Below are 12,873 nucleotides of genomic sequence, written 5' to 3' on the forward strand. Positions count from 1 at the left end.
TGTTTTCGTCTAACCAACGCACCATCAGTCTCATCAAATTCGGTTGAACGGTTACTACTTCTGGCTGACGACTTAGTTGAAGCTATTACTAACCGTTAACAAGTGAGACTGCGCCTACATTTTAACTACATTGACATGAGTCTACCTTGTCTATCTTGTGATGTTACTTATCTATGCGTGTTCATTCTACGTCAGTGTTCGAAGTGGGGAAAAAAACAGAGACGGTATGTTTTATTACGATTTTGACTCGACATACCGGCTATTTAAATGTTGAAAAGCAGTGAGGGTATGTTGCCTAAAAGATTGCATTTCTATTTACATGATGGCTGAAAACCATTGGAGAGCTTCTCTGTAGTAACGGGAAGGGGGAAGAGGTATGGAGAAATTTTGTCCCCGCTAACAACTTTCTGAAAGAAAGAAAAAAAAAAAAAAAAAAAACATAAAAGATCCTCTTAAGTTGTATTAAAGAGAATTATACACGAAAATACCCAGAAACCGAATGAGGATATTAATTTTCTGCGGGAAAACTCCAGGTTCCCTCATTCGACTGTGGGGTATTCCAAACCCCTGGAAGACCCTCCCCCACAACAGACAACCCCTAAATCTGCCCATACTTAAAACACGCCATTTATGTGCATCAAGGCAAGAAGACACACACACACATACATAACAAAGAAACAGTTCAATACGGCACATCAAAATATAAACTAGATGAACTTCTTTGAAGACACCTCATTTTAACAACAAAAGGCAGGAAAAAGATAACAAAAATGTCGGTGTTATCAACTTAGAAATTATTTCTACATAAGAAATAAAATTGTTTACGTGCACAGCTATTCGTCAATTACTGTGTATAAAAATGGATTTATTAAAGGTATTTAGCATCTACTCTCCAGTGACGGTATGTTTTAATCATTGAAAAGCCACAGACGGTATGCCTTCATCACTGAAAAACCAGAGGCGGTATGGCATACCACCGCATACCGTCTCACTTCGAACACTGCTCTACGTGCTTCCCATCATTCTTCGATTCCCTGCTCTGTATTGTCCCTGAAAGGTGACTACCATTACGAGCGAAAACAAGGAAAATTGATGAAAAAAAAAAAAAAAAAAAATCGAGAATGAGTTTCCGTGCTTGAATTACTACACACTGCATACAGCTTAAAGAAGTTTACTTTAGTTTCTTCTAATACCATAATTCCCCACAACGCTTGACTGGAAGCTTTCTATAGCTATAAATACGAAAATTGTCAAGAGCCTTTTTATAATACGGGGATTTTTCATATTATCTAATACACTAATCGGATTGTATCAAAGTGACATCTGCTGCACTAAGAATTCTGTGATATTTGCTGATACGCGCCATAGGATATACAATTCAAATACGAGCAATCTTGCTATGTATCTCGAATTTTATGATTTACTCATAAAGTTTCAGTGCTCTCTGACACTTTCATGACGTTTAAAATTGCTAAGCTGGACGCACTGTTGAGGTTTATGAAACTCTCTTGAGAAAAAAAGTAGATAAGTTCACCCTCCAAAAAGTATACCAAAAGTTTATTTATTTACTTTAGAAAAATATGTATTATATTAATAATGCTTAAATACAGTTTAACACAGTTTGCATTACAACCGTGTACTGTTTTGTAATACTAATGTTTAATATAAATGAAAAATGAAATGAAATCTGAGTTTTACGTCCCACGGTTATGCTGGCTAGGCTAAAGGAGACGGTGAAGAGAAATGAATGGAAAGGTTAAATGAATAAAGTGGGAGAAAACGGAAGAATCTCGACAAAATCAACCCACACGGTGTTTGTCCACCACAAAGTTCACTTGGCGTGAACTGGGATCGAACCAGGAACCCCACACACCAAAGGTGAACGCTCTACCACTGAGCCACCATGGCCCCCAATGTTTAATATAGTTTAAGCGTTATAAACTCTACAACACACATTGTTCTATACCTTTTAAAGAGTGACCTTTACTTTTTCTCAGAAGTCTCTCACAAGAAGGGAGAAACCTTAATAAAGCGTCCAATTACGCAATTTTTGGACGTCACTAAGAAAGGTTTTGTGAACAATGAAACTATATGAGTAAATTACAGAAATCGAGATATAACGCAAGATTGTTCCTAATTTTATGATGAAAGTTTAAACTGTGATATTAGGACTTTCCCTCTTTCGAACCAGAGACCACTGTCTATACGTGCCAATGCCAACGCACCAGGAAGCTCAGCTGTTTGCAATGCATGACGCCACACTGGAAGATTTGAACTTACATCTACTGTACCAATCAAACTTCTAATAAATGCAACAACGCCTCCTTTTATACAATTACTGCTTAGTAAATATCTTTTCCATCCACTACACTTCCTCTTTCTCAGCATCTGATTCTCACTTCAACGACGCGGAAAATGAACCAAGCTGTGGCCAGGGTATGTCCACAACAGGCAAGTAGTCACCGCTTCAATACCCAGTTTACAAAGTAAGGGAACTCCGTTTGAGATCTCAATCGAGGGAAGACAATACTCTTCGACTTCACTTCCAAACCTTACTGACGGTCTACGAACCAATTAATCACCCCAACTGATTTTTTATACGGACCATCAAAAGCAAAAGAAAACGAAAGCAGGGATTTAAAAAAAAAAATGCCAAGGAGCCTACACTCTGCAGCAACATTAAACAGATTAGAACAGAGAAACGATACCCGATAAAACAAATATCAACGTGTTACGTGGTCCAAGTTTTTACCTTAATCATTCCCACTACGAAGAAGGGGGAGGAAGGCAAAAAGTTTTTTTTTTTTTTTTTTTTTTTTTTTTTTTTTTTTTTTTTGCTAGATAGTGACAGAGGATGAAATCTAGCTCCATATTTATGATCCCGAAACCAAGAAACAGTCAAAGGAATGGTGCCATAGTAGTTCCCCTGCCTTCAAAAGTTCCGTACCCAAAAATCGGCCAAAAGAAACCTGGTGTCCGTTTTCTGGCACAAAGATGGCGTTATAGTGGTGGATTACCTACCGAATGGTGCCTCTGTTACCGGAAAGTATTATGTTTATCTTTTAGAACAGCTGAAAGAGGCAATTAAGAGGAAACGCCGTGGAAAGCTCACAAGAGGGATTATGGTATTGCACGATAATGCACTCGTACACAAGTCCAACATTGTTGCTGCCAAACCGGCCACCCCGGGATTCCAATCGGTCCACCACCCGCCATATTCCCCAAACCTGGCCCCTTCTATTTTCTATTTCCCAACCTTAAAAAACACCTGAAGGGTCACTGTTTTGAGGATATTTCTGGCGTTACACGGATTGCTAAGAGCTGATTTGAGACACAATCATGATTTATTTTATTTTATTTTATTTTGCATGGGCTAGAAAAGCTTCTACAACGCTGTCAAAAGTGCGTGGATTTCAATGGGGAATATGTTGAATAAGTATGTAATCTCAGACTTCTGACACTTCTTTTTCTTGGTAAAGCCAGGAACTTTTCAGCACCCCCTCGTATGTCCTCGGTATTACTGAGACACTAAGTTAAAAAAAAAAAAAAAAAAAATTGAATTGTGCACGATTTCAAATACCAACCTGTTTGTTTTCATTATCTTCTCTAGATCGTCACCGTAGACATCTTTGTCCAAATCTCTGGAAGGTCTGTAAATATGTTGACCCAATGTCCCAGCATCCCGCCAGGGTTTGTCATAAACATTGTAGGATTCATCATCCCCGTAGCCACTGTCCATACCCTTGGATTGATTAAGCAATCGTTGGTCAAACTGAGTCTCATCGCCTCCCACACTCTTCGCTGGTAATCCAAGGGCAATCTGTTCACTGATGTCTCGTTCACGGTCTCTCTGCAACTTCGACCTAAAACAGATACAACACTGTTAAGCTATTTTGTTGAATTGATTTCGTCATAAAATTTACACGTAAAAAAGAGAGTAAAATTATTTTTCGCACAACATCACTATTAACATACAATTTATCATATATCACTATTAAATACACTTAAAAGGTAAACAAGTTGCTCTTCTGTATCCTATTCGGATTCGTTAAAAAATCATACAGGGTTTGTAGTATGACTGATTTTTTCCTGCCAAAACGTGGAGGGGGATGTTACTGCTTCCCCCGGTTGGGTGGTAGGGGCTCTTAGCTATCAGCGCACCAGTTCCCAGTCTTCTCCAAGTCTTCACGGAGTGTAGATCGAGTTTACAGTGAACCCCTTTCAAGGTGTCTTGTCATCTCCATAATGAATCGTTTGTTAGAGCAGCGTTACGCAGTGAAGTTTCAAACTGGGTAAAACTGCGAGTGAGAGCCATGACATAATCAAGGTGCTTATAAGAGTGATGCTATCGGTATATCAAGTGTTTTTGAATGGGAGGAAAGAGAATAATTTGAAGTTGAGCAACAATCAGGACGCCCTTCTACGGGAAAAAAAAGTGACGATAACTTAATGGAAGTGCAAATGTTTTGAACTCTGACCGGTTCAAGATCAGACGAGTCGCCCGCGTCCGTCCAGCAATTGTTGGATCATAGAAACTTCATCACGATAGTGCGCGGAGCCATACCGCCTTTGCTGTCAAGGACTTCCTGACCAAACATGGCATCACAGCTTTCCCAGCCATCCTACAGTCCAGATCTCTCTCCTGCAGACTTCTTCCTCTTCCACCGACTGAAAAGAGTCATAAAAGGACGGCACGGTCTGGTGCAACGGGCCGGTCCAGGCCATTCAAGAGGCCGTAACGAGGGAGTTGAAGAGCATTCCAGTTTCTTCCAGGGAGCCTTCAGTGATTGGAAGAGTCACTGGAAAAACTGTGTTGATGCAGAAGAGGCATGTTCTGAAAACTATTACGTCGATGTGTCGAAATTGCGAATATATATATAAATTCAGTCCTTCTACTTTTCGGACAAACCCTGTATTAACCATAAAATTTCGCTCATTACTGTAAACATTTTTTCTTAAAAAAATTCGTACCAGTATAACAAGATAAGTGCCTTCTGACTTGATTTATCAGACAGCCCTTCAAACACCTTATATTAACTCTTTGGGGACTTTTGGTACAGATCTGTACCATAGCGTCGACCTTCGAAATTTGTTTTATAGATCTCTAAAGCTTTTCACACCTGGGTTTTGCATTCATTTAAGCGGGGAAGCATCAAAGAATATGTTTCATGGTCATTTTGCAGTCACCCGTCCGATGCCTGGGGGCAGTGACGTCACAAACATGGACGAAGGAAAAAAGGGTAAATTTTAGAACTAAAAAAAAAAAAAAAAAAAAAAAAAAAAAAAAAAAAAAAAAAACACGACACATCGCTATTAATCCTAGGATCATGGTCCGTACCTCACTGTGTTCGTAATGAAGGAATGTTTCCAACTCTATCACTCAGATTTCCCTATTATGTGTCAGAAGCGAGAATATCTCATCCAAAGTGAAAAAAAGGAATTTTTTTCAGAATTCCTCCCCTCAGGTACATGATACGGACATGCGAGTGGTACTGTTTAAAACCTAGCATCATTCCGAACAAAACGAGGTACGAACCATGATCGTAGGGTAAATACAGATTTTTCAAAAAAAGTTTCTGAATTTTTCTATTACACACTTTTAGTCAATGTGTTTAGTAAAGTAGCTACAATGTCATCTCTATTTGTCGTAGGATCAGGATTCGTACCTCATTTTGTTCGTAATGATGAAACGTTTCCACCGGAACTACTACCGTTGCGCTGTCATGTACCTGAGGAGATAAATTTCCGAAAAAGGAAATTTTGAAAATTTGCATTTCCCGCTACTTTATACACTTTGGACGGGAATTCCTTCCCGTAGGTACATGATAGGGACATGCAAGTGGTACGATTGGAACCGCTGCTTCATTACGAACAAAATTAGGTACAAACCATAATCCTAGAATAAATAGTCTTGGTGCTACAGCTGATTTACTAAATTTCCTTCCCCATTTTTGGGTAATAATTACTAATGTATTGTTATTCAATAAGCTCTTGCATCAAGAGTATTCACTGTGGGATCATGGTTCGTACCTCATAAAAAACTTATTTTGTTTGTAATGAAGCAACGTTTCAAACTACCACTCACGTGGCGCTAGCATGTGTACACTCATGTCCAAAATGATTGTCGCATATCTATAACTGTCTTCTTGTAAGAATATAATTTGATAATGATTTTGCAGGGTTCTTTTAATACTGATACTATGTGTATAATCGGAAAATGTATATTTGTGGTAAATTTCACAGGAAAAGAATTATAAGTACAAAATTAGAATGAGTAAAACAAAATGTTGCTAAATGGACAAGAAAGTTTTATTTTCGTTTTATTGTTCTTATTTACTGCTCTTTTGACATAAAATTTGCTACATATATGTCTTTGCCGATTTTACACATACTAACATTATAAGAAATACCGTGCGAATTCGTTATCAAATTATATTCCTACAACAACATATTTATAGACATGCGACAATAATTTTGAACATGAGTGTACCTGGGGCAACAAATTCCCGAAAAATTATTTTTTTCCTGACAAAAAAACTCTTTTCCCCAATTTGAGCGAGATTTTTTCCACTTCTGGTACATAATAGGGAAATTTGAGTGGTACAGTTGGAAACATTGCTTCATTATGAACACAATGAGGTACGAACTATGATCCTACGATAAAGAGTCTTGACACTAGAGCTTATTGGGTAACAATAGATTAGCGGTTATTAGGAAAAAATAGTAAATGAATTTTAGCAGTAAGACTATTTACCCCAGGATCATGGTTCTTACCGTTATGTTCGGAATGAAGCAGTTTTTTTTTTTTTTAATAACATTCGCATGTCCGTGTCGTGTACCGGAGGGGAGAAATTCGCAGGGAAAGGGACTTTTTTTTTAAAAAAATCCTTTTTCCCCACTTTGGGCGAGAATTTTATTGCCTTAGGTACATATTAGGGAAATCTGACTGCTACAGTTTACCATAATTCCGAACAAAACAAGATATGAACCATGATCCTACAATAGTCTCGACGCAATAGCTGCTTGACTGAAAGTCTAAAATTTACCTTTAAAAAAGTGGAAGTATCAAAAGTATTAACAAGATATTACTATTACAGGTTGACATTCAAAACTCTGGCAACCTTCGGACCTAAGGAGAGCCGGATTCTAGAGGGTTATATACTTTTCATGTTGAATTCTGGATGATTGGATGTTGTATATATTCAACAGAAAATGGTTTACTAGCTATACAGTCCCTTAAAAAAAGAAACTTAAACACTGTAAATAAAAAGTAAACTAAATTTTAATGTTCTATAACTAAATAAAACAGATCTACAGAATTTTAAATTAACTAAATAAAACAGTTTCTCAGAACTACACCACCATCAAACCAAACGGTGCGATAGAAGATAAAGGTGTGCCAACGTGGTCAATTTGCAACGACACTCCGAAATCAATGTCCGAAATCAATGTCCGAAATCAGAACACACCGCCGAAACTGACCATTTCATCAAATTATTAGTACTGGATTCAAATCAACATCTAAATGAAACTAACTACAACTTCCTGTATTCGATGGCTGTTACAAAACTTCTAAGCCTTACTAAGAAACACTAGAACTAGACAGGTAAACTTTAAGGAAATAATTATATTCGTATAAGAATACCAATTGAATCTGTGAACGTTATTTTCTGTGTCTAACACAACGCACTATAAGCCGTAATATTTCGTGGTCTCCTGATACCTTCCTCAGCAGATCTGGGCAATTTACATGTAACTCATCTCATTTCTTAAAATTTTACCATGCACTATTTCGTGTGCATAGTAAAAAATGATGAGGTCATAAACTTGATAATACGATAATATAAATTACTTGCACTTGAATCTTTTTTTGAAAGTCTTATTGATGTGAAAACTCATGCAGAACATTTTTATTAAGACTTACGTAATCTAATGATAATACAAGGAATTTACACTATTATATTTTTAAATTTTTTAACCTCGTTGTTTAATCATTGTTTGCTGTGCACACGGAAAAAAAAAAAAAAAAAAAAAAAAGATAAAATTCAAAGAAAAGACATGAGTTGCCCGGATCTGGTGAGGAAGGTATCAGGAAACACCGAAACGGTGGCTTATATACTTACTGGGCCTCCATACGATGTCATAACGATCTAGTGTTCATATCTACTTTTTCTGCGGGTGAAGAAAGGAAATAAGGAGCAACTTTTGTTCAAACGGGTAAACTGAAGGCAAGAGTTGTTATTGAATACTTCCATAGGAAGATTATATTCATTCCATGATTCCTATATTAGGCGATGGTATCCTTTCTTACGTCACAATGAAGAAATTGGCAGCTAAATTTAGGAAAGAAAGAACCATCATTGAAGATGGCCGAGGAAAACATTGATAAAGACCACGAATGATCGCCAACTAGCCACCAAGCAAATTGCTGAGACTGTGGCCTTGCCAACTGTTAAGCGCCGACAAAATTATCAACCGGCAACAGGGAATAAGAAAAGTTTGAACGAGATGGATACCTTAACTTTTAACCCCGACAAAAAACAAAATCAATCGTCACATTTCTAGGGATCCTCTTGAACTTTTTCGGGCAAATTCATATTCTTTTCTGATCAGGTTCATAGCAGTAAATGAGAAATGGTAAATCATTATCAACATTAATCAAAAGCCAAATTGCAAATAGTAGAAAAAAAAAAACTCACACCCAAAGACTAATATTTCAGAAGAAAAAGTGATGGATACTGTTTTGGGGGATTCGGAGGAGTTAGTGATGGTAGTTATCTTTCAAAGGGCAAACAGTAACTGGGGATTATTATGCAGGCCTCTTACGAAAGGTACGTGAACATATTCGACAAAGTGTCATGGAAAACCGACAAAAGGCGTCCTTTTCCATCCCGAACAGTGCCCTAGCCACAAGTTGGTAGCAACCATGGCAGCAATTTACAATGGTGCTTAAGAATTGGTGTCTACTAAACTAATTCGCGTGATTTGCCACCTTCTGAATTTCAGTTGTTCCTGACCTTCAAAAAAAGTTTGACACTGATGTTGATGTCATGCATGCCATATGGATTCTGGAAAGTTTAAAAGAAAATATTTTCTACTAGCTACGTAAAAGAGCTTGACCATTGATGGGCCAAACGCTTTGAATTGTCACGAGGGTAAAAGGAACATTATACTTGAATTCCCAGCTATATCTTTCATAGTTAGGCTTAGAAGTTCTGAAACAACACTCTATTCTGATTTATACATACATACATACATACACTCAACCACCCCCACATACATACAAAATCCTTATGAGTCCTTACTGGAAAAAATAATAACGTCATATTATAATGAAATTTGATTTTCAACTACTATCAAAATCACAACAGAAGCTTTTGAGAATACTCTTTTTCGATTTGAAAGTGTGATGATAAGAAACGAAAGGAAAAATAACGCCAGGATTTCTTTTTAAAATAAATAAATAAATAAATAAATAAATAAATAAATAAAAACTAATTGTTATGCAGGAATCTTCGACCTGCTGTACACTGTGGGTTAAAAATCATGTTTAATTGAAAGCTCAAACTGTTTAAATTTATTACTTTAATTTTTTTTTTTTTTTTAAATTTGCCTCCCAATCAACAAAAGTATATCCTTAAAAAACTAATGAGTGACGAATAATTATTAAACCCAACAATTAAATTCCCCTTGAACCGAGAATTTTACTAATATTGGTAATATGTGTATATGTTAGAACACATGTAACCTTACCACAGGCAAATGAATTCAAAATAAAAGTTATTCACACGACAGCTTTGAATACAAACGAACTAAACAACAGATATTTGGCTTTCTCTCTCTCTCGTGTATTCTTTTCTTTTTCCTTCTCTCATCTCTATACTATTTTGGGAAGCCGTTTGAAGCTTGAAAGTTCGTAACTTATAGAACAAAAATAAATACGTCACCTCTTATCAGGAGCTGCTCTGGCAAGATTCCTGTCTCTCTGGCGATCCTTTCGTCTTTCATATCGTAACTGGTCACGCTCCAGTGACTCTTCATCTTTATCTGGAATAAAACACAAAACACTTTACACATGTTCACTGAATTTACTCTGTACTCTAGTGTACCTATAAGCATGAATAAGTTTTTTCTTTAGCATAATTTCCTCTACTTAATGTACAGTCTGCAGCAAAAAACCTGCAACATGAGCATTAAGTTTATTGTGAAACTACACCTAACAGCGCAAGAAATCAACGTAACGCTAAGTGGCACGAAACCTCGGCGTCCTCAACTACACACTTATTTTGGAGCAAAAGACTTCGTCGTTTCACAATAAACTTACATGCTCATGTTGCAGTTTTTTTTGCTGCGGACTGTACCTACTAGACTCCCATCCGATCAAACAACTTTTTTCTTTTCTTTTTTTTTTTTTTTTGGAGGGGGGGACTGAACTAATGCTTATATTAAACAACATAAAAGCCGGTATAGCTACTTAAAATTATCTGAAAGAAGTGTTCCAGAAGTTTTTGGACATCAAATACTGAATTTAGCATATGAGAGAGCCCGATTTAATGATGTACTACTGGCCGCTGCTTCTATCATTCGCAGTCGCTCGCAGTACGAAAAACGAATACACTACACTCAAACATTTATGGGATCATAATTAACATTAAATAAAACATAATTATGATATTTGGGAAATACAAAAGCGTACTAGTCAATTGTACTGTAAACATATTACAAAAATTAAACTTTGTAGTTTTAACTACTACTCGTATCAAACTATTACTTCACATAATATAACCTATTAGATTTTAGCATTTATAACTCTCTGCTGCACTATCACGCCCCTGGGTTTGTACATAATATGAAATAAGCAAGTTCAAACTTGATGAATTTTGAATTTTTGAATAAAATCCTCGATAGTACAGTCTCAATTTTTGTTAAGACTTCCTTAATCCAAATTTAACTTGAATGTCTTTGTTCTTATTTCATAAAATTGAAACATATTGCTTTTAATATGTAATGGCGTTTTTCTAATGATTTTAACTTCCGTAATACTATGTTGTGAATTCCTAGATATTTAGAAAGACGTGAAACCGCAGAATCCTTATCTTTATCGTTTCTAACATGATCTTTGATCCTAGTGTCAATATATAATAATTAAAGCAACCCACATTATGCTTTATTTTTTGTGTAATTATGCTTTATTGTTTTTCCAAATTATGCTTTATTGTTAATTTCAGTCATTGTTTTATATTAATCGTGTATAATGTAAAATATTTACTATACATTAAATATTCTAAATATCTTGATCTATTTATTAATATTTTATGCAACCAGTTTCTTTCATATTTAATGAAATTTCTACTTAATGCATTGTAAAGAGATATGCTTTACTTGAGTCAGTTTTTGTTTCACTTGTGTGCGCCTTAGATATGCATATATACAGAAAGGGAAAGTAAAAGATGCCACCAAAAATACAGAAAGTGCTCAAGTTCAAGAGGTACACATAACAATATAGTGTGGAGTTCTTGTGTAATATTCGTTGTTGGCAGAAAGTTTTATTCATTTCATATTTTTTTCCACATCAAAGGATTACCCCGAAAAGTTCGCAGAAATAAAAATTAGCTTTTCATTGTTGCATTGTTATGTTCTCAATGATTTTGCTTTGTAAATATTAGTTTTAAAAAATATTAATATAGTATGTTAAACTTGCAATTAAACAGAATTTTCCAAGAATTGTGCTATATATTTTAAATTATGCTTTATTTTCTAAAATTATGCTTTTAAAATTAGTTTCTTCTGGACCCTTAAATAACCACAACCATGTTCAAGGTACCAACCATATGTCTAAATTGCTATTATGCTTTTTATGCTTTCGGGTTGTTCTAATAATAATATAATATATATAATAAAATAAGAAAAATAGATACACTGCTGAACAAGACTGCACTTATTTAATACAAAAACATATTTACACGTGACGTTTCGATCTTCTAGCCAAGATCCTCATCAGACGTACACTGAGTGATACAAAAAACTACTCAAGTATATATACACCATTAATCTCCCTATCTGCTCTTTCATTGGCCCGTTCAAACAGCCTATCAGAAGCGTGGAAATCTATCTGAACTGACCAATGGGAAAACATAACATTCTACCAGAAAGAAACAATAAGGAGCAAACCACCATTGAATACATTAATTCACATACATTTTTCTGTTTTATCAATAATATTTCTCCATTCTTTATGAATGCTGATACCTTTGGTCCAATTCATTAAGTTTACATCCCCTTCCTTTTCTATCCGCCAAGCCTCTTTCCACTTTCTCGGCCACAACCTTTTTTTCCTTTCCAGCACAATAACTTCTTCCCAGTTCACATCATGTCCTTTTCCTTTTATGTGTTTAAAGATTGCGTTAGTTTCTCTGCCATATTTCACATTACTTTTATGTTGTTTAATTCTTTCTTTCAATAATTTCCTCGTCTCCCCAATATATTTCATATGACAATGCTTACAATTTATACAATAAATGACACCCTTCTGATCTCTTTTTTTTTTTTTTCTTTTTTCCTCCCTTTGCTTTTGACCATGTCCAACAACGTTTCTGCTACCTTTTTTATACACTTTGACCCCTTGCTTTCTTAACATCTTTTTAAAATCTCGGTATATTTTCCTAGCCCTACAATGCCTTTCCATACCCCCTCATTTTCCTCCTCACTTTTACCTTTCCCAGAGATGCTTTAACGATATCCCTTATACTATAACCATTTTCATACAGCTGTTCTTTAAAGATTTCCACATTCTCTTCTACATTCTTGTTACAAATTTTGGTAATTCTTTCTAACATATTTCTTCTAAAATTAACCTTTGTGCTTCTATCTACA

The 12,873-nt window shown here is 35.7% G+C and overlaps 1 protein-coding gene across 1 annotated transcript in view; it reads right to left on the reverse strand.

Annotated features, from left to right (window-relative positions):
• The window catches only part of Bx42 (Puff-specific protein Bx42), an 88,288-nt gene that overhangs the window by 4,237 nt on the left and 71,178 nt on the right, over positions 1–12,873 (reverse strand). The window contains exons 10-11 of the mRNA XM_081726040.1: positions 9,948–10,047; positions 3,585–3,863 (exon numbers count right to left, since the gene is read on the reverse strand). Coding sequence (XP_081582166.1) covers positions 3,585–3,863; positions 9,948–10,047 — 379 coding nt within the window. The remainder of the gene's footprint in view (positions 1–3,584; positions 3,864–9,947; positions 10,048–12,873) is intronic.

This window comes from Thermobia domestica, chromosome 9 (assembly GCF_964235325.1).
Source record: "Thermobia domestica chromosome 9, izTheDome1.hap1.1, whole genome shotgun sequence".
In the NCBI taxonomy this organism is placed as follows: domain Eukaryota; kingdom Metazoa; phylum Arthropoda; class Insecta; order Zygentoma; family Lepismatidae; genus Thermobia; species Thermobia domestica.